The sequence below is a fragment of the Neofelis nebulosa genome, chromosome 6 (genome assembly GCF_028018385.1).
Source record: "Neofelis nebulosa isolate mNeoNeb1 chromosome 6, mNeoNeb1.pri, whole genome shotgun sequence".
NCBI classification, from domain to species: domain Eukaryota; kingdom Metazoa; phylum Chordata; class Mammalia; order Carnivora; family Felidae; genus Neofelis; species Neofelis nebulosa.
In genome coordinates this window covers 57,877,922-57,901,626 of record NC_080787.1, presented here as the reverse complement: position 1 = coordinate 57,901,626, position 23,705 = coordinate 57,877,922, and the positions used below count along the sequence as shown (strand labels likewise).

The following is a 23,705-nucleotide window of genomic DNA, read 5'->3' as shown; positions in this document are numbered from 1 at the left end:
GTTTTATAGTATTTTTGTAGGGAGCAAGCAAAAAAAATAAAACAATCATATAAAAAGAGTATAACTAAAGACCTTAAATCCACACTTAAGCTCATCAGCCACCAATGAATCAGGTGTGACCTATAGATATATACAATAACAAGTCTTACCAAGACATGAAGACACAGTTAAATGACTCATTTGTTCCCCCCTGACCTGTTCCGACAGATCCATAAACAGATGCTCATGAATTCATTTTACAAGAAATTAAAATATTGTGCCAACCTGGAGGCTAGGGGTATGCCTAAAGGGGCATATTACCAGGCCAACTAGCATTCTAGACAGGACTTGAAGGTGTTAGATTCACATGAGATAAACTATTTTTAGAAGACATCTTATAGATGAAATAGTCCATTTCTCTATCAAAAATACCTAGGAATCTTTCCAAAACTATAGATGTCCTAGAATTATCTCTGGAGATGAAGCCAAGGTATATATTTAAAAGCTCCCAGGTGACTCTGATGTAGCTAAGGGGAAACCAGTGAACTAAAGTCATTAACTTGCACTAAGAACAGAATGCTTATCAAGAGGAAGTTTTTATTATTCCAAGCCTTACAAAGAACAACCCAAGGGGCAAAATCATTTACCACAATTCCTAAGTATCTTTTGCTAAAGCAGGTCTGGAATGCCAAACAATTCTTTTGTTTAGTTGAATGACAGTCACATTTGGAACTCAAGTCCTAGGCTTCTTTTCTGTATTCATATGCAAATGATTATAGCCTGCTTTGGCTAATATTCAACCAGCATTTATTATCTCTATGCTGAGCATTCTTTTTAGGCACTCACACAAAAAAGAATTATAAACCTTGGTCTTTGTCCCCAAAGAGTGTGGAGTCTGACAAAGACAGACGTGCAAACATTTCAATTCAACATAACAGGGTAAAAACCGCACTAGAGAACTTTGGAATTATCTCATCAGTGGTAATCTGATTCAAAGAAAACCCCTCTGAAAACAACTTCAGAATAACAAGATATCTAGGTTCAAGTTGAGTACTGCATGCAGTTATTTCTTTTGTTTGTTTGTTTATTTATGTTTAGACACACACACACACACACACACACACACAGTGAGAGGTGGGGAGGGGAGGAGAGAGAGAATCCCAGGCAGGCTCCACAGTGTCAGCACAGTGTCCAATGTGGGGCTCTAACTCAAGAAACTGTGAGATGACCTGACCAGAGATAAAGAGTCAGATGCTCAACCAACTAAGCCACCCAGGCACCCCTGCATGCGCAGATATTTCTAATGGCTTTTTCAATGAAATCTTCTGTGGATTATATCCACAGCTAAGATTTCTGTGGATATCCCAAGCGTTTAAAAGGCTCACTGTTTTGTCTACAAGACAGGCTAGAAAAGCTGCCATGGTGTGAATGTCCCACTGGCTCTTAAAGATTCCATCAAATTATCTGTTGGGAAAATGTTCCATAGTGACTCTTTCAGGAACCTAAGGTCTGCAAAGAGTTAGTGAAGAAGCTACCCAATGCTTTAGATGAGACTCTCATGTGGACACTTCCTTCCAAATATCTATACAGGCTGCATTGATGAATAAATAAATAAACATGAACTTTTTAGATCTCAGCTTAAAATCCACTTCATTAGAGAAGCCTTTCCTGACCCCAAATAATCCATTAAAAATCCTCCCAAAACACATGCACTATTCCATGTAACAACTATAAAATAACACGAATAAATACATGAGCAGTATCTAATGAGATCAAGGATGGCCTATTATAATCAAAATACACGTTTGCCAATGTAGAAAGACAAGTGGTAAAGTAGGCCATTATTAATTACTGAAACTAAATTTCAATACTTTATACACTTACTAGCAACTGAATAATACAGACATAATGCATTAAGGCTTTAGGGAAGCTCAGTAACCTCAGTGTTCCACTCTGATCACTAAAGAATACCTGGCATTTTTAGCCACTGGTCCACACACAGTCTTGCTGCTTCTGTATCAGAATGTCCTCGAATAAATTCCAATTCCTGTAACCCATGAGCATGCTGAAAATCGATTTTTTCCTAAAGATATTAAGAAGAAAATTAATTAACCTATGATTACTAACCTGGTTTCCTTAAGAAAAAGATTTTAACATACTAGTGATCAGAAAATACTGATTATCCTTTGTCCCTGTAACTCCACATCTGGACATCTATCCCAAAGAGAAAAGTCAAAACAAAGGTTCATGCTCTAAGATACTGATTCCAATGTTATCTGTATTTGCACAAAGTTTGCTACAATCTACATCTCCAACAATGGGTACTGTTTAATTATGTATATATATCTCGTGAAAGTCAATTAGAAACATTAATCAAACTTTTTCAGTGAAGTAGGAATGTATTTTTGTATCAAGTAGGTCACCAAATAGTATTAAACAAATGAGGCCAAATATAAATAAATATTAATTTCAAGCTATATGTAACTACATCTGCTGCAGAGGGGGAACAAACGCTGAATGAAAGTAAATATACAAAATGTCAATGACTATCTCTGGGAATGGAAATATGAATGGTTATTTTAATTTTTAAACCAGTATACATTCTTTTCAAATTTTCCACATATGTTCTGAAGTATACAGAAGCCTATTCAATATTTGTTCAGTGAATAGTATTAATAAGAGCAGATATTCATTAGTACTGAGTATGTGCCAGTATAAAGCATTTATTACCATCAAGATCCACAATTGGCAAACTTTTTTCATAAAGGGCCGGACCAGTAAATATTTTTAGGTTTTGCAGACCATACAGCCCTTACTGCAACTACTCAACTCTGCATGAAAGCAGCCATAGAATCATGTAAACAAATGGGGATTGCTATGTCCCAACAAAATCTTATTTACAAAAAAAGGTGGCAGGCCAGGACCAACCATGAAATTAGACTTGTGCTTTCGACTGTTAGTTTCTAACTCTTCCTGTATATTACCTGTAAATCTTTTGCATACTGTCTGATCATGCTATATCTAACAATTAACACTTATTGATGACTTACCATGCCATTATTCTAAAAGCATTTTAGATTTTTCACAATAACTTTGTGAGACAGGTACTATTACTCTTTGCATTTTATGATGGGAAAACTGAGGTACACAGAAAGGTCAAATAAATTGCCCAAGGATAAATAACAATGACAGGATTTAAACTCTCACAATTTGATTCTAGAATCAATGCACTTAACTAGCATACCATACTGCATCTCAACAAAGTTGTTCTTAAAAAGAAATCACAAAGTCACAAATGCTAGATTTGTAAGAGACAGGCCAGAATAATCAATGGCCTAGTTAGCAATACAACAAGATCTTCTATCAAAAAGTAGAGGAACAGGGAGATTCAAGATTTAAATCTGAAAAAAATCTTCTATACAACATTGTTCAAAGTACAGCCATACGATACTAATTCTAAAAGATGTTAACAAGCATTATATAGAGATTTAAAAAATTCCCTATAATCAAATTAAGTAAGTATAGAAGCAATGGTTTTAATACAAAATTTAAAAGTCTCCTTTAGTGCAGGACTTCCAAAGCCTTCAAGCGTCAATGTTTGTGTGATTTTCCACACAGAGAATATGCAGTATCTCAAGAAATTATCAAATATTTTTTTTCCAAAGTATATCCTGATCCTGCAGTATTAGTGTTCTGAGTAATACGTTATGGAAAACAAAGCTAGTTTATCCAAAGAAGCAATATAGTAAGCCTCCGGTAGACTCCAAAGAAGTTTTCTAATGTACAAAATTAAACTACTTATCATAGTTCCTTACAAAAATCTATCACAATAAAAACTCTTAGATTAAGATCAAGTACAACTACATGCCAGCCAACAGCCTATTTATTTTAAATTGTCAAAATTTAAAAATAAACAGATTTTTAAAAAGTTCTGACATTTTTTATAACAGAATTTGAACTCTCTGGTGATAGTCAATGCTCAAAAAACACTTGTTGGCTGAAGTCATCCCCAAATTAGCCACTACTTTTCCTTTGTCATGAAGCTTCTTCCACAAACTTTAGGGTTATACCCCTTTTTGTAAGTCATCTTAACTCTTACAGTATAGCCACAAGCAAAGCTGGTAGCTGGTCAACTAGTCAACACAACATTATCTCTGAAAGTAATTTATCTAGTGAAGATTTTGAAGTTTATTTACTTTGAGAGAGCACAAGAGCACAGGTGTTTGCACACAAGTAGGAGAGGAGAAGAGAGAACAGGAGAGAAAATCCTAAGCAAGCCCTGCGCTATTAGCACAGAGCTCCATGTGGGCCGTGAACCCATGAACCATGAGATCATGAACAGAGCTGAAACCAAAAGTGGGACGCTTAATCGACTGAGCCACTGAGGTGCCCCAAGATTTTTTAAAATTTCTTTTTAAGTAGGCTCCACACCCAAAGTGGGGCTTGAACTCATGACCCTGAGATCAAGAGTTGCACACTCTACTGACTGACACAGCCAGGTACCCCATATGCAGTGAAGGTTTTAATGAATTTTCTTTTTTTCTATAAAACCACTCCATCACAAAAGATGAACAATTCACTTTAATAGTAAAACATCAATAATTCACAAAGGCCTAAGAATAGTTGGAAGATATTTTCTACTATATCTAGTTTTAGTCAGAGTTATCATCCACTAAAACTCCTCAACAGTTATTTTTATTTTCGTTTCATTATCTTCCTTTCTGGGTAGTTTATTTTTGTTTTCTGTCATCTAGTTAAAACAAAAAAGAAGTTATCTACACAGGAAACCAAATTTTAAAAAATCATGAATGGATAGCAAGCAGTGAACTAAAGCATCTGTGTTACTTTCTCCCTTAGAAAATGAAATCTTAGGGGCACCTGGGTGGCTCAGGTGGTTAAGCTTCGACTTCGGCTCAGGTCATGATCTCACGGTTCGCGGGTTTGAGCCCCATGTCCAGCTGTGTGCTGACAGCTCAGAGCCTAGAGTCTGCTTTGAAATCTCTGTGTCCCTCTCTCTCTCTCTGCCCTCCCCCACTCTCGCTCTGTCTCTCTCTCAAAAATAAACAAACATAAAAAAAAGAAAGAAAGAAAGAAAGAAAAAAAAGGAAAATGAAATCTCGGGGCACCTGGGGCTCAGTCGGTTAAGCGTCTGACTCTTGATTTTGGCTCAGGTCATGATCTCATGGTTGGTGGGTTTGAGCTCCATGTTGGCTCCGTGCTAGAGCCTGCTTGGGATTCTCTCTGCCTCCCCCTCCCCAAAATAAATAAACTTGGAAAAAAAAAAAAAGAAATCTTAAGAAGAAAGAAATTTGGACACATTTATTCTTCACAACTGATTAAACAAGAATTTCACAATTTCAAGAAGTTCATTCAATGCTGAGGTAAAGTCTTTAATAGAATAAATCAGCATTTATATGGGTAGAAGCTAAAACCACCCTTGAGAAAAGCACCAATTATCATAGTGCCTATAAGATTCTGAACTCTTCACAGACGCTTTATTATTCATATGGGAACACTGCCTGGGAAAAGAAGCTAGCATCATTCAGGAAATCTGTGGAAAAGGACAGCTTGCAAATCACCCCTCTCTCAAGATTTTCCCCAAGACCCATAAACAATACATTTAACATAGTTTTGGGGAAAAATAATCTTCCTTAAAATTGATTATTATTTCTGCCAGGAAAGAAATGATCCTATTTTTTTTTTTTATGTCTCTATGCATTAAACATTTTAAACATACAACTAGAATACTATGCACTAGTTTAATTGGTATTACATTATGAAGTAAAAGTCCCCAAACAAATCTATTTCTAAATGTAAAGAATATTAATTTATTCTATACCAAATTAGGAGATACTAAAACAGAGGCTATAGAAATATACAAATTCCTTTAAGATAACCAATGGACAAGCAATCAAAACACAGATGTTAAAATTATAAAGTCCTAGTGCTTATCCCAACCTGGGAGATCATCTCCAACTCTATCCCTACCAAATTAAAGTACAAAGTCTATAAAAGGTAAGTGACCTGCTGAAACCCAAACAAGCAGCTGGCAGTGCCATGATTTCAATTTCTTTCTTTTTTTGTTTTTTTTAAAGTAAGCTTTACATCCAATATGGGACTTGAACTCATGACTCTGAAATCAAGAGTTGCATGTTGTAGGAGTGCTTCGGTGGTTCAGTTGGTTAAGGGCCTGACTCCTGATTTCAGCTCAGGTCACAATCTTACAGTTGTGAGATGTAGCCCCACATTAGGCTCTGTGCTGAGCATGGAGCCTGTTTAAGATTCTTTCTCTTGCTTTCCCTCTGCCCTTTTCCCTTACATATGTGTGCTCTGTCACTCTCTCTCTCTCAAAAAAAAAAAAAAAAAGAGCTGCATGTTATACTGACTGAGCCAACCAGGCACCCCTCAATTTCCATTGCCAAAGTCCTAGTATGAAGCTTTATTTACCCAACTCATCAACTTTCTACTCCTAACAGACATTTGTCAGCCCTGAGGGATTCTATTTTAATTTTTATTAAAAAAAAAAAAAAAAAAAATTTTTTTTTTTTTTTTTTTTTTAAAGTAAATTCTACCCTCAACGTGGAGCTCAAACTCATGATGCTCACATCAGGAGTCACATGTTCCATCGACTGAGCCAGCTAGGTGCCTCAGTATTGAGGGATTCTTTAAGTAATTCATCCAGGGCCTTCTAAAGCAAGTGAAGAAAAAGATTTACATCATTAGATATTCTAAATTAGGCTTCATTTTCCACATAGCAGCTTTTTGACAAACCTGACTCAAAATTCCTTCCTTTTAGTAATAGATTTAATCTGAAGGGACAGGCTCAAGTTTGAGAAAGCGGTCTGATTCTATTTAGTAGAAAAACCTTTCTTTTAATAGCTTTCTAATAACCTTTCTTTTAACAGCTTATGTCTATGAAAGCACCAATAAACTCTTTTCACCCTTGTGATATAGTAATCAGAAACCCTTAATTGCTTATCTGCTGTAAGAAATCCCATGATTTTTAATTCCCAAAAATAAAGCCCAGTCAATTTTTTCTCCTGTATACATATATGATCAGAATCTAACAAACTAAAGACAGAGATATAAAAAGTTATTATGAATTACTACTAAATTAATGAGCTATCTAGAGTCCATACTGAACTGGATTCAATTACACATTTTTTGATGACAAGTTTCTCTTTACAATTGTATTCTAAACAATTCTATAATTTGGTAAAACACCAACTAAAAAACACCAACTACATACCCTGAATGCTCTATTCTTCTCCTCTTTCTGCTGTTTCTCCACTTCGACGTGGCGGGCTAGACGAGCCAGAGTTAAAGCAACTTTATCCTTCTGATGGTCAATATAGTCTTTATGCTTAACATTATCCTATAATTGAAAAAAACATTTTCATTTTTTTTTTAACTAACAAAACAAGCCTTGGGATAACGAATCCATTTACCAAAGCGTTATTGTACTAAAGAACCATTTACCTTTTTTTGTAGTTTATTTCTTTAAGTAATCCCTACACGCAACATGGTGCTCAAATTCATGACTCTGCGATCAAGAGTCACATGCTCTTCTGAGTGAACCAGCCAGGCACTCAAGAACAATTTACTTTTATCATCAGCAAATTTCTAAGAACATGTCTTGTGTATTCTGTATTTCATGTAGTATTTTATAGGTCAATTATCCACCAACATCTTTCATTTTCTAAAAGTTAGATAAACTAGCTTCTAAGGACAATTTATCATCTTTATTTACTTTATAATCATCTGGATATTGAAGAGTTTGGTGTTGCTTTGTTCTTCTGATCTATAAGGTAATGCCATTAAGCCATTAGTCTACCTCTAAAAGGTCTAACAGTACAAACATCCTTGATTCTGGCTTTTCAGCAATGCCAGAACAATATTTATTTAAGAGAAATTATTGATTAAAAAAATAGATCTAACTTCCAGTTTCCAGTCCAACATGTAAGGAGCTTATAAGCTACCACTTCATTCTGTTGAGTAAAAAGCTGAAAAAACCAAAAGTGAACAACTCTTCTTACATCCACCAGAGAAGTGAGGTCACAGTATAAATTGGTGCTCCAAAAAAGACAGGGGGCAAATACAGAGAATCCCAAGTAAATGGAGCAAAAACCCATGAGTGGAAACCTCAGCAGGAAGCAATAAAGGCAAAAAACCTCAACTGTAACTGATGGATTGCGAGAGGCTCAGTGGGATAAGTCTAAGAGTTAACAACTGCAGGATGACCCAGTCATGGAGAGCCCTCACACTTTTGTGAGTTTACCTCCAAGGAGTTCTACCAGGTTCTCACAGTAAACACTGGAGAAAAATCCCTTCATGCTTCCAGCAGGGGGAGAGGAAAAGTAAACATTTTGAAATATGCCAGAGCATTCTGTTCTTAACAAGGTCTGCCCTCACCAACAACTATTTTACCAGAAGGTAACCTTGTAGGAGTTTTATCAGAACCTAACCAACCTGGGAAAATGGAAAGACCCAATCTAGCTCCATTTAGCCTTCCACATGAGGGAAAGGGAAATACCCAATTTCAGGCCACACTAGCCATCCTTCCCGATTGAAAGAAGGGAATGAGAAGCAGGGCTGAAGGTCACAGTCCAGGGGCACAAGCTCAACAAGACAGAGACTTAATCACAGGACTATACAGTGCTACCACGCCCCATTCTTTACTATCACATTATAAAGGCCCATTTACCACAGTTCCTTTTACCTAACACATCTTATCTACCTTTCCACCAAAAATTATAAGGAACACTAAAAGGCAAAAAAAACCCCCACAGTTTGAAGAGCCAGAGCAAGCACAGAAAGGCAGACACGGCAAGGATGTTAGAATGATTAGATCAGGAATTCAAAACAACTATGATTAACAACATGAAAGAACAGATGCGTAATGTAAGTAAGAGAGAGAGAAATCCTAAGAAAGAATCAAAAAGAAATGGTAGAGATCAAATACACTATAAGAGAAATGAAGAATGCCTTTGACAGTGCCCTTAGTAGACTGTACACTGCCGAGGAAAAAATCTCTGTGCTTGAGAATACGGCCACAGAAACTCCCAAAACTAAAAAACAAACCAAAGACTGAAAAAAACACAAAATGGAATATCCAAGAATTGTTACAAAAGACGTTACACATAAAAAAAATACGAGAGAGAAAGAACAGAAACCTTTATGCAATGACTAAAAAATTTCCCCCAATCAATGCCAGACAAACCATAAATCAAGAAATAAAATCCTCGGGGCGCCTGGGTGGCTCAGTCGGTTAAGCGGCCGACTTCGTCTCAGGTCATGATCTCGCGGTGCGTGAGTTCGAGCCCCGCGTCGGGCTCTGTGCTGACAGCTCAGAGCCTGGAGCCTGTTTCGGATTCTGTGTCTCCCTCTCTCTCTGCCCCTCCCCTGTTCACACTCTGTCTCTGTCTCAAAAATAAATAAACGTTAAAAAAAAAAAAAAAAAAAGAAATAAAATCCTCTTTGTTCACAGATGACATGATCTTTCTTAAAGAACAACATGCAGGGGCACCTGAGTGGCTCAGTAGGTTAAGCGTCTGACTTTTGATTTTGGCTCAGGTCATGATTTCCCAGTTTCAGAAGTTTGAGCCCTGTATCGGGCTCGGTGCTGCTGGTGTGGTGCCTGCTTGGGATACTCTCTTTTTCCTAATCTCTCTGCCCCTCCTTGCTAGTGCTCTCTCTCAAAATAAATAATTAAAAAAAATAAAAAATGAACACGCAAATATATAGTAGTTAGGGGCAAAGTAACCTGTGTAATTAGATATTTGTAGCAGCTTTATTCATAAATGCCAAAACTTGGAAGCAACCAATATGTGTTTTAGTAGGTGAATGGATAAACTGTGGAACATCCAGATGACAGAATATCAGTGCTGAAAGGAAATGAGTCGACAAACAAACAAAAAAAGCCATCAGTTTATGAAAGGACATGGAGATTTAAATACATATTACTAAATGAAAGGAGCCGATCTGAAAAGGCTATACATAGTGTATGATTCCAACTACATGACATTCTGGAAAAGGCAAAACTATGGTGATAGTAAAAAAGATCGGTGGTTGCCCAGGGTTGAGGAGAGGGGAGGATGAGCTGGCAGAGTACAGATTTGCAGGGCAGTAAAATTATTCTGTATGATACTATAAAGGGGACACCTGTTATCACAAATTTTTATAAACTCACAGAATGTACGTTAATAGTGAGCCCTAATGTAAACTATGAACTTAAGTGACAATGATGTGTCACTCTAGGTTCACTCACTATAACAAATGTATCATTATGCTGGGGGATGTTGATAATGAGGGAAGCTGTACATGTGCAGGGGCAGGAGGTATACAGGAAATCTCTATCTTCCTCCCAGTTTTGCTGTAAACCTAAAACTTCCCCCCAAAATAAAGTCTATTAAATTTTTTTTCTACTAGAAAGACTGGGTTACTCTGTATCACTCTGTAGGCAAATCAGTCATTTATGTGCAACCCAAATTTTATATACAGTGGGATAGAGTTGCATCATCAACCATGTCAAACACCAAGTGTGACTTTCCAAGAACACAAAAGTTACACTGGAGTATACATAAGAAGGTCAAAATGGTATTTTCAATATGAAGCTGCATCCTTGGATGCAAGGAATTCCTGCATCCAAGGAATGCTCACAGAATCACTTTGGGTACAAGTAGTTCCAGCTGACTTCTGACCACTTGGCCAGCCTACATATACCCTTGTACCAGGTAATAGATGACATTCTCCTAACTTCACCAAAATATTCTTTTACAAGGCATAGAACAATGCAGCTTATTAGAAAAAGAGTCACAAAAATCTTTATCAGAGCTCTGATCCTTTAGTAAAGACATATTGACCTGTCTTAAAAACAAAAATTTACTCTTTGGGAAGACAAAAATATTTCTTTATTTAAAATGTAAATACTACCTTGAGAAGGAAATCTAGAGTAGATTCTAAAAGAATTTTTTAATTTAAGGAAGTTAATGATAATCAATCATGGGCCTAGAGTATGTTAGTTTTCCTAACAGATACACTTTTTAGGTTTTAAACTCTAGTAAAAGTTGTGCTTGGAAGGTTAAGTAAACTAAGGTCACATGAACACAAGGTAGACAAGGTATAAATTAGGGTTTACCTATAAAAATATGTTGTTGGATCACAATTCTGGGGACAGAAAGAAGGCCATGTTCTGGATTAAGGTAATTCTAATGCAGGAAAGAGCTACCCTTGAATTGATGGTTCACTATCATTTTACTTTTTCCTAGGCCACTACAAAATAACCATTCTGAAATACTTCTGAGGTTATACTCATTCAGGAAGATTTTACATAATATTTATTCTTCTTAAAGTTTCCTTTAAAGCACAATTAAGGATTCTCTGCTTTACATTATAAATTATAAATACACTCTCGGGGCACCTCGGTGGCTGAGTTGGTTTAAGCATCTGACTCTTGGTTTCAGCTCAGGTCATGATCTCATGATTTGTGAGTTCAAGCCCTGATCTGGCTCCACATTAACAGTGTGGAGCCTGCTTGAGATCTCTCCTCTCTCTCTGGCCCTCCCCTGCTTCTATGCTACCTCAAAATAAATAAATAAATAAATAAATAAATAAACTTAAAAAAATTTTTGAACATATGCTGGGCAGAAAACTAGCTGAAAATTAAAGTCTAAAACAGATTATATATCCAACTGGAAAAATTTTTAGTAATCCATTAGTCACAAAATATAGGTAAGAATTTTACTCCATTCAAACTATACTCATAAGCTAGGAAGATAAATTGTTTAGTACCTTTAATCAGCACTTATACATTTGTTTAGATCTCTTCAACCTCATTCTAAAGTTAGTCTCTAGTCCTAGAACATTACCTTTTGGAGAACAAATAAAGACTGTTGGTATTATTGTTTGCTAAAATTATTTTTCCTATATTTAGTTATCAGTAGCCTACGTTAACACTTAATGAACTAGCTGACGATATCAATCAAAAGATTACTTCTGTGATTCCCAGCTAACTCTGATCTGTTTATTTAATCTTTCATGACTTTGAAGGACTCAAAAGACCTACCAGCTCTGATACTGAAAACAAAAGACATTTGAGTTTATTTTCCTTCTTTTCCTCAAAGGGGAAAGTTTCTATTTTCTTCTTAAAAATAAAAAACAAAAAACAAACCCCAAGCCCCAAAAACCCCACCTCTGGCTACCTATACTGAAAGCACATAAGTAGATATGAAAGACAATCTGCTAGGAGTAGCTAAAAAGGAATGAATGGCAGCCAGAGAAAGAGTGAACTTCAACTTTGAGACTTCTGCCATTTAAAATGACAAAAATTAGGGGTGCCTGGGTGGCTCAGTCGGTTAAGCGTCCTACTTCGGCTCAGGTCACGATCTCGCGGTATGTGAGTTCGAGCCCCGCGTCGGGCTCTGTGCTGACTGCTCAGAGCCTGGAGCCTGTTTCAGATTCTGTGTCTCCCTCTCTCTCTGACCCTCCCCCGTTTGTGCTCTGTCTCTCTCTGTCTCAAAAATAAATAAACGTTAAAAAAAAATTTTTTTTTTTAAATAACAAAAATTAATTATATGAGGCAGGGGATGATGATACTCATATACTTTTCCATCACAACTTAGGTTTCGGGATCACGGTTGCTGGTTTAAGCCAGGCATGAGTAATGGGTTATTTATGAACACACACTCACTCTAGGAAGCCAAATCCTTTGAATTTCCATTTTTAGAGGTTCAAGATGAGGGGCAGCCTCTAGATCTTACTGAATTACATACTTCTATGGTTCTGGGAAAACACACATGCACTGGAAAAACAGAGATGACTGATATTAAAACACATACTAGGGATTTTGCCTATTAGGTCGCAGAAGACCTTATTTTGCACAAAAATAGAACAGGTAATTCAAAGAATCAATATGTTCGGAAACATATTTTAACTTATCAGAAAGAAGCAAGGGGAAAAAAACTTACTGCAGGCCACCTTGTTACTGATTCAAAAGCAGAATCAAAACTATAGTGTTATTTGTCAGGAACATGGGCAGAAAGTAAACTCATTTCAGGATAGACGAAAGTGTATTAAATGTTTCTGTAGAATTAAGATGAAAAGGGGCCACTATATTCTTAGGTGTGGGAGTCTCCACCATTCCATTAGTGACAAAATACTGAATTGTTATTTGACGTGAAGTCACAAAATTCTAGGAGTGTTCTTCTTAGGCCGGATTTGCCAATCTTCCCCAAAGCCTGTAGTATTAATAAGCATTTAGGTCCTTAGAGTTTCTCTATGGTCTGACTTTCAGATATGTAAATTCTCAAGCTAGAAATGGAATTGGCTCTCAAAGGTAAGAATGGTAAGAATAAAGACACAGAGAGGATGATGCCACATGAAGAGACTAAGTCACGCAGGGAGAATGTCATGGGAGACAGAGGCAGCAACAGGAGTGACAAAACTACAAGCCAGGGACTGCTGGCCACCGTTAGAAGTGAGGAGAGACGTGAGGACCCTTCCCTAGAGTGGTCAGAGAGTGCTTGGTCTGGCCAAACTTGGACTTCTAGTCTCCAGAACTGTAAGAGAATAAATTTCTGTTGTTTTAAGCCAAAAAGAAAAAACAAAAAGAATAAAATGTTAGCAGCTATAGGATCTTCAGAGCCATCTTTCTTGAAGCACTTGCTGTGCTCACCCTGGATTAACTTCCATATTAGAAACTATTAAAGAATACTACTGAGTCCAGGGTTACAGCAAATAATCTGCAAGAAAATGCTACCCACTCAGTTATTTTTTGGGAGAAGAATATGACGGTCTCAAGAGATACACTGGGGAGGGGGAGAGTCTGTTTGCCTCTATTTTAGATCATTCTCTGCATCAGTTTTTCTTCCATACCCTCTCCTCTCCCATTGGGGAAGTTGTGTGGGGTTTTCATAGAATTAAGAAGAAAGTTGTCAAGTCAGAAAATGTTAAAAGGCATATCCTAGTTCAGGGACCATGGAAAAAAATTTATGAAGAATATTGTTTGTTTTTTAATTGGGAACCAGAGGTATGGTTAAAATCCCAGTCTGACACACACAAAAAATCTGTGGGTGATCAGGAGTCGGAAGGTTACAAAATAAGGGACACACTGGGTACAGGAAGAAAAGCTGTTCCAGAACCTCAGAAGCCAGGCTAATATGGCCTCTCTCTGTGATCCTGTTTCTGCTCACCCTGGACACTATGAACTCCTTATATCCTCTGGTATATTCTTTACATTTTTATCTAAGACTTGGGTTTTATACAAAGCAAATTTGAGTTGTGTCCTAGAAATGGCAGTCAGATTAAGAATACGGGTTAAATCTGAGTACACATATCCATGAAAGTTAAGCACAGACAGGCACACCTCATTTTATTGTGCTTCGTAGATACCACGTTTACAAATTGAAGGTTTGTGGCAGCCCTGCATCCGGTAAGTCTATCAATGTGATTTTCCCAACAGTATTTGCTCACTTTATGCCTGTCACATTCTGGTAATTCTTGCAAAATTTCAAAATTTTTCACTATTGTATTTGTTATGCCGATCTGTGATCTTTGATGTTACTACTATAATTGTTTTGGGGTGCCATGAACTACACATAAAGATTGCGTAAACGTTGTCTGACTGCTCCACTGACTGGCCATTCCCTTGTCGCTTTCTCTTTCCTTAGGCCTACTCCCTGAGACCTAAATATTGCAATTAGGCCAATTAATAACCTGATGATAGCCACTAAGTGTCCAGATGCAAGGAGGAGTTGCACAATTTATCACTTTAATAGCTAGAAATGATAAAGCTCTGTGAGGAAAGCATACTGAAAACCATGATAGGCTGAAAGCTTGGCCTCTTGGACCAAAAAGGCAAGTTGTGAATGCAAAGGACAAGTTCTTAAAGGAAATTAAAAGTACTACTCTAGTGAACAAACAAATGATAGGAAAACAAAACAGCCTTATTGCTGATATGAAGACAGTTTTAGTGGTATGGACAGATCAAAGCAACCATAACAAAGTAACCATAATATTCCCTTAAGCCAAAGCCCAATCCAGAGCAAAGCCCTAACTCTCTTCAATTGTGTGAAGGGTTAAGTGAGGAAAAAGAAAAGCTAGTTTGAAGCTAGTTGATTCACAAGGCTTAAGAAAAGCTGTCTCAGTGAACAGCGAAGTGCAAGGGGAAGCAGCAGGTGGCTACACTAAGCCACAGCTTTTCAATGTGGATGAAATAGCCTTCTATTGGAAGGAGATAATATCTAGCACTTTCGTAGCTAGAGAGAAGTCAACGCATGGCTTCAAAGCTTCCAAGGACAGGCTGACTCTCGTTAGGGGCTAATGCAGCTGGTGACTTTAAGTTGGAATCAACGTTCATTGACCATTCTAAAATCCTAAGGTCCTTAAGAATTATGCTAAGTTTACTCTGCCTGTGCTTTATAAATGGAATAAGGCCAGGATGATAGCACATCTGTTTACATCATGGTTTACTGAATTTAAGCATACTGTTGAGACCTACTGCTGAAAAAGAACTCCTTTAAAATATTACTGCTCACTGACAATGCACCTGGTCATCCAAGAGCTCTGTTGGAGATACGCAGTGAGATTCATGTTGTTTTTATGCCTGCTAACACAACACACATTCTATAGCCCATGGATTGAGGAACAACTTCAACTCGCAAGTCTTATTATTATTTAAGAAATTTATTCTGTAAGGCTATAGTTCCATACATAGTGATTCCTCTGAGAGATCTGGGCAAAGAAAATTGAAAACCTTCCGGAAAGATTTACCATTCTAGTGGCCATTAAGAACATTTGTGATTCATGGGAAGAAGTCAAAATATCAATATTAAGAGGAGTTTGGAAGAAATGGATTCCAACCCTCTTGGAGGACATTAAGGGGTTCAAGACTTCCGGGAAAAAGGAAGGAAGTGCAGATATGGTGGAAATAGCAAGAGAACCGGAATTAGCCAGAAGTAGAGCCTGAGGATGTGACTCAATTTCTGTAATTTCATGATAAAACTTGAATAGATGAGGAGCTCCTTATCAATGAGCAAAGAGATTTCCTCAAATAGAATCTACTCTTGTGAGGATGCTGTGAAGACTGTTGAAATGACAACAAAGGATTTAGAATATTACCACGCTTGAGAGATTGTTTCTGAAACTTAATCAAAGCAACAAACCTCACTGTAATTTTATATTAATTGCCACAGCCACCACAAACTTCAGCAACCACCAACCTGGTCAGTCAGAAGCCATCATCATCGAGGCAAGACGAGAAAAAAGATTAAAACTCACTGAAAGCTCAGATGATGGTTAGCATTTGTTAGCAATATTTTTAAATTAAGGTATGTATATTTTTTTAGACATACTACTACTGCACACTTAACATCTGTGCTATTGTGGTGGTCTGGAGCCAAACCTGCAAAATCTCCAAGGAATGCCTGCACAGGTGAAAGTAAGACTTTTGTTTTTGAGGACAAAATGTTTATGTTTTAATGTAGTGGAGTTGAGTTATAGCAAAAATTCCAAGCTAGAAGTAAGGTATAACTTGGGCAAGAAAGGAAGAATCTCTTATGAGATCTAATCCGTAATAATGGGATTCAATGTGTCAACATAACTGGGGGCAGAGGGAAAAGCAAAGCCTGGGATAGGAGTCCCTTATTTTGTCAACTAAGGACATTTTTTTTTTTTTTTTTAAAGTAGGCTCATGCCCAGTGTGGAGCCCAATGCAGGGCTCAAATTCAGGAACCTGAGATCAAGACCTAAGCTGAGATCAAGAGCTGGACACTTAACTGACTGAACCACCCAGGCAGCCCAAGTAAGGGCATTTTAAAGGAACTAATATCAATGGTCACCATTTCTTACGAGTAAAGACACAACCTCAGGCTGATCCTTTAAAATTTCCCTTAATAGTCTCATATTAAACAAATTTAGCCTTGTGAAAAACTAGCTGCACTATCCTGATTTTTCTTTTTGCTACAGGCCAATAACCACCTCAAAATCAGTTCAGTTGAACTTCAAATTAGTTTTGATCATGAACTCACAATCCTGATCATAAAAGATCGTGAGGAGTCACACCCAGGGTGACTACTATTTGGACAAAATTTTCACCAAAGTAATTAATACTTTCACTTACTAGTCAAGTTTAATGAGCTAAGATTTCCTGGATACTATTAAAATTTCTAACATTCATGTGAAACATCTATGTGAACTATAAAATCATACACTATCATTAAATAGGCAAATTAGTGATGAAATGGCACAATACTGCCGATCAATGAAGTTATCATCTATATACATTTCAATGTCTTTTTTCCCTAATTTGTATTTAAGTGAAAATAATTTTGTCTTTTGTTAAATAAAATATGTTAAGTAAAATCTAGAAAGCTAAAAATCAAATCTTAATAGCAGTTGTTTCTTTCTGTTTGGAAAGGTTTTTTTTCCCGTTTTATCTCTATTTCCTAGTATTTCTACAGTGAGCACATGTAATAAAATTATTTACAGAATTACAATTTTTTTTTTCAGTAGACTTCACGCCCAGTGCAGAGCCCAACATGGGGCTTAAACTCACGACCCTGAGATCAAGACCTGAACCTGATCAAGAGTAGGATACTTAACTGACTGAGCCACACAGGTGCCCCATAAAATTTCAATTTTTAACAAACAAGACAGCATAAAGACAAAAAGAACTGAGGATCTCATTCTTTTGTTTGGGAATGATAGATCTGGTTTAAATTAATCCCTTACAAAAATAGAAGTTTAACATTTATACTTTATAAAGGTAGATGGAAATTCTGTATCTAGAAGCAACATAATCTGTTAGTAAATTGTATTTAACTTTTCTTTTCCTCCAGATTTTTCCCTCTAAGAAATCCAATGACAAGATAACATTATTTTCCAAACCTAACAGAAAAAGATACTAATCATAACTAAGGTAAGTCATATTCAATTCAACAGACTTAAGGGCTATCAGGAAAGTGTATTTTACACAGTTTTGATGTCAAACACCATACTATTTTAAAGCAAAAAGCAAAATACATGTATGCTTTAAAAAATTATGAAGTACCCATACCCATTTGTATTTTTAAGTGTAAATTATTAAAAGTATATTTTGTCAAATTAAAAATACTAGTTTATTTAGCCTAAACCTGACCGTCCTCTTTTTCTTTTTGGAATATAAAAATAGAAAGCAACATTCTTAACTTTTCCAATGACCAAGGTAATTTCTAAATATACATATTTATTCACAAGAAAGCTAACAATGTCCCACAAGTAATTTTAACTATAACTTGAATTTCACAGGTGGGTTTTCTTTCAAAATTCATCTACAAATGCCCATTTCTTGGACCATTCACTCAATCCTTCAGTGTATTATAGTTCAAGAAGCCAAGTGCCATATACTTGCCAACTCCCCTTTGGTAGTTAAGAACTGGACTTGGCACTGAATGCTGAGAAAACAGGCTATAATCCATTTAATAAAACTTTTCTAAGGTCTCATGAATAAATGTTTTTAAAATATTAAATACAGGCAGTTTTTCCATTTTACTCTTCATTCATCTGCTCACCCAAAAGTTGAGCTTCTTACTGCCATTAAGTCAGTTTTCTAGAAATATTTGCCAAGATTAAGTTAAAGGAAATACAGAATTAAAAGAATAAATCTGCTTTTGTAAAGCATTTTCTAGAAACAATACTGAACAAGGCAGGGCTTCACAGAAGAAATTATCATTTTATAATAGTTTGTGGCATTATATCATTTTGAGGCTTTTTTATAATGAGCAACTGACATATTTTAAAATCACCAATCTCTAAAAAGCATTTTAGTTGTTGAGTAACTATCAAATTTGGCATTATACAAAATTACTTTTTTAATGGAAATAATGAATATAGCCAATGGAGCGCTCTGTGAAATGGACTAATTCTCACTCCTTACAGGATGATGTAAGCTAGGAGAAAGCACTGTAAAAATAGTTATCCAGAGAGGTGATCACAACAACCCAGTTCCCTATCTGACGCACCAAAGGCGCTTTTTTGGCTACAGAAAAGCCAGTAATAAGGAAAGATGAGCTTTGTAGGAGCTGGAGGGCGGGGGGGGGGGGGGGGGGGGGGTAGATTAGGGAGAGGGGATATAGAGAACAATCCAAGGGAGCGGTTTATTTGTTGTTACAGCATCCTTCCTGAATACCAGCTGGCACAAACTAGTCAGAGGGGTGTTAACTGGAGAATGATTATTCTGGCCATTATCCTTATCCTCTATAAGGGATTCCAAGTTTAAAAAAAGCTCGAAGAAGCAATCAAATGCGAAAGTGTAATTAACTTTGTAAATCATCATATTATCTATCCATCTGACGAATGCAATTAATTTTAAAAGAATTCCTGAAACAATTGCATTATTTAATACAAACTCAAATTCCAAAGCCTGCTTATTACTGCTCATTCTAAAGCCGGGGTCCGCAGTTCGGTCTGAAGTTTGTACTCCCAGAAGTTCTGTTTACCAGAAGCCTCTTCTGCCCAACCTATGGCTCAAACCATACCCCAAAATAACATTTTGAAAAGCAACAATTTTTCTCAAGAATTTTATATTCAAATACAGACAGAGCAGAAGGGATAAACACAGCAAAGCAGTACAATATTTATTTACCATCTCCAGCAGCAAAGCTTTGGAACCAGAAAACAACCCTTTTATACAAAGCAATCATCTTCCCACCCCCAACTGGTTATTGTTTACAAATACAAAGTACACAGAACATCTGCTCTATATGAGCAAACTTAAAAACATACATACAGACATACCCCATTCTGTAAAGTACTTTATTCATTTAAGAAGGCCAGTAACCACCAAACGTGTTAGGTAAGATTCTTCTTCCTGTATTGTCTTTTCGGTAAATTGCCAGTATCTATACTTATAAAAATCCCTCCTGGGAAGAATGACATTGATTCTCCTTCAGCACAGGACCACAAACAAACAAAAAAACAACTTTGGAACTCGGGAATTTAAAAATATCTCTGAAGCTGCAAAGGGGGAGTTATAGCTTTAACCCTGAGTGCCACTGCTATATCTCTGGCACAGAAAGAAAAAGGATGAATTATGAAAAGAGAAAAGGTGACAAAGTGGCAACAAAAGCAAGAAAAGAAACTCCAAACCAGAGAAAAAACAAACAGGAAGTTGACAAAATGTGTTCTGGGTGCTGCTGGAGATACCACTGGCACAAGGTACACAGGTCTTTCTTCAATACAACACCTCCAAACTCCAATGAAGCAACATTTTTAGAAATATCTTCATTTTCCCCAAATCCACCCTCAAATTATCTATAAACCAACATACAGGGAGATTAGCCACATTTAGCTACACTAAGGACACAATGCCAATAGGAGGTCATGAAGTATACAACTGTATACCCATAATGTAACATTCCACTTCAGTGTCATCATCCTGTTCATCTTCAAAGTTGTTCTCTACCGGTGCCTCAGTTCTTTCTCACTGCTTGAGCTGTCTATCCCTGGGGCTGGTGGTGCACTGACCAAAAACCCTCCTTTGGCTCAGTTCAGAGAAGAAAAAGAATTGTTCTAGATGTCCACAGGAGACTATGGTACAAAGTGAACTCCAGACAGACTACTTCTATAACCTTACAAGTAACGGCTATACAAACTTGGTATACTTTGAATAAGTAGGAACCAATACATTTTCATGGGTAATTTATCCTTTTTCTTCAGCTGCATCTCAAACTGTGCCCCGTAAAGGCTGTTCCTTACAATTCTGAAACCAGATGTGATGTTCCACATGCCTTTGTATGCACTGATTCATTTCAATGCCTGGCTCCTGATTCTCCGTTAGTCCAACTGGCTCTTCTCTAAGCATGTTCCAAACCCCAGCTCAAGTATTTACTAAGTAAGAAAAGCTTCCTTGATCCCTCTAGATGGCCCTCTTTTGTTCCAACCTCATCACAGACAATCCTCTAAACAGGACAATTACATTGTATTGGTATTTCCTTCTCTTGCGAGAATACACCATCTCTTATGAACTCCCAGTACCCCCAGACCTTCCTCAGTGCCTGCCTGCACATAGATATTGATAATGATGATAAAAGTTTGTTGCCAACATAGACACAAAGTGACAAAACAGCATCCATCAAAAACTGTATACACGTACCTACATATCCTAGCTCTTCATTCTACATTCTTTTATTTCTTATTATCATAAGCATTTCTTAGCTTGCACTTGAGAAAAGCAACTATTTTACTTTAAATATGCCTTTCAATCACTTAGTCCATTGATGGGTTTGCAATATAGCTTAATGGTTGAGCCTTAAAAAACTGTAAACAAGGGGAAATGATCTGATGACAAGAACTATTACATGCTATTAAATACACATCTTAAAATGTACCTGTACTTATACCCAATACCATCCCACAGTTATATCTATGAATGTGTGTAGAAACAGCACAACTATGAAAGAAATCTGTATTTGACTTTTGAGTTTTCAAAGTACTTCTGCGCATTACCTCATTTGAGAGTAGGAAAACTGAGGCTCAGATAATGACTTGCTAATACTCGGATCAAGGTCTTTGAATTTAAATACCATGTGTGTTGCACCATTCCACCTTTTTCCCTAGCCAATATCTTAAAGATGCCAGCAAAAAAAAAATAAATAAATAAAATTTAAGTGTGTATCTGAAACAAAATGGATACAACAAACAAAAAAGGTAGGAAAAAAAAACCATGACTAAAATGATCAGTGCTGAAAATGAATGGAATACATGAAACAAGCCAATGACCATGCATCAAGAACAATCTTAGTCCCACAGTGAAATCTCAATGGGAAAACTAAGAGGTTAGGGTTTCTCGTCTGACACATGAAATGACCAGGAATTAGTTAATATAAGACATCAAATACTAAGGGATGAGAGTACAACCATAAACACAAAGTTTAGGGAAGAAAAAGATTAGTGTATGTCAAGTTAGCTCATCAGAAAAGTTAAGACTTTAGTAGAGCCTTGAAAAATACATAGAGGCAGCCTAGTATAATGCTGAATTCAGACTTTGGAGGAAGAGTCTATATTCAAAGCTTGGTTTCACCAATTGAGCAAGGTGTTTAATGATGTTTCATTTCCTCATCTGCAAAATCAGAGTGAATTTCTTCCTCAAGAACGCCTTGTAACTTCTAGCACACAGCCTAGTAAATGTAAGCTCTATAAATGAAAATTTTCTCCTCTGCTTGCTTCCCAGGTAGGAAGACAATAGTTAGACTCAAGGCTATCAAGGTGCTTTCAAGATCTCAAAATATATTTTTGCTAAATGTAAATAGGAGTTGTTATAAGCCATTAGACAAAGACCAACATGCATGCAACTCTTGCTAAGAATCTAAATGAGGTTAATAAAAAACTGACTAGAACCAAGGCAGGAAGGAATGGGCTGCACACCTAACAGCTGGATATTTAATGTAATTAAATATGTTCAAAAAAATGTAACTGAAAATTTAAGACTATTTAGTGACTTGGAAAATGTTTTCCCCCAATCGTCCACATCATTGTTGCCCCACGAATTAAAAGTGGTATAAATAAAAGGGACCACAAACATGATAGTTCTTATAGCACATTAGTGTTAAATGCACACTAAGTAGTGTAAAATAGCCATCATAGATAAAAGTGGGAGTTAACAAGAGGTCTAACTGTAGCCCTTCAAACTCAATGACGTGACAGAGCTACTCTTACGGGCAATGAAAGAAAACAGAAAACATAGATAGCTCATGGGAAAAAAACAGCATATCAAAGTAGGTCTTGTAAGAAGACTACTAACAGAACTCATAATAACACCTGAAGCATTTAAGATCAAAGGAGAAATTTAAAATACCACTAGATATAAAGCATTTACTTTCACTTCTACCAAAGAACATAGTTAGGATTATTAGAAAACTCAATACAACTTGAGAGATCTCCAAAGTCCTAAAAGAAAGTACAGACAACCTGAGAATTCTTGTTGAATTCTTGACAAGGCATCAGAAAATCCAAGAGACCATTTGAAATAGACAGTTATCTCAATAAAACATGTAAAGCCCTTAAGACCTGGAGAAAACTAGTTAACTTTAAGATGCACTATATGTCAGCACTGTTCTATAACTCCATGGTAATGGGCTTAAAATTTTTATGAGAGGATGCAATTAGCCATAAACCATATGTAATAATACATTTGTGTGAAAATTATAAAATGAGAAAATACTACTATTAAATGAGGAAGCATTTAAAACTGATGAAAGTTCAATAGCCAGAAAATAATAGTTCCAGAGACTGGACTGGCTACTTTCAAAAAAAAGGACATTAAAAAAGAAGACTAGAAAATCTCTTACAATAATGCTGAAGGCATTGTATTTAAGTATACAAAGCCACATCAAAATACTGGCTAGTAATTACTGGTAGAATAAAAAATATAATCTACATCAAAGAGATTAGGGGAAGATCAGACATCCTTCCAGAAAGATGTGTTACATAAGGGAGAAGAAAAGATCAAATAAAGAATGAAATAACCGATATGATAACATCAAAAGGACATGGTTGGACTGTGATCACTTCCAGATATATCCCACTGGAAGCAAACATAATTTCCAGTAATAACATAACTCAATGATACCGAACACGACTATAAAAAAGTTTTCATTACTATGAAGTCAAGCAAACAAAAAAGACAAAAATATTACAAAAATATTATCCCACTAATCAATAAGAAAAAAAAGATTTAATAAAATAGTATTTCA

At 36.4% G+C, this 23,705-nt stretch overlaps 1 protein-coding gene across 4 annotated transcripts in view; it reads right to left on the bottom strand.

The window, feature by feature from the left end:
• The window catches only part of ZNF451 (zinc finger protein 451), an 89,806-nt gene that overhangs the window by 48,188 nt on the left and 17,913 nt on the right, over positions 1-23,705 (bottom strand). For 3 of the 4 annotated variants that reach the window (XM_058734323.1, XM_058734326.1, XM_058734324.1), the window contains 2 exons: positions 7,229-7,354; positions 1,951-2,062 (listed from right to left, as the gene is read on the bottom strand). In XM_058734323.1, the coding sequence (XP_058590306.1) occupies positions 1,951-2,062; positions 7,229-7,354 (238 nt within the window). Of the gene's footprint in view, positions 1-1,950; positions 2,063-5,105; positions 5,235-7,228; positions 7,355-23,705 lie in introns of those variants that run through there. The other variant, XM_058734327.1, reaches the window with a different exon arrangement.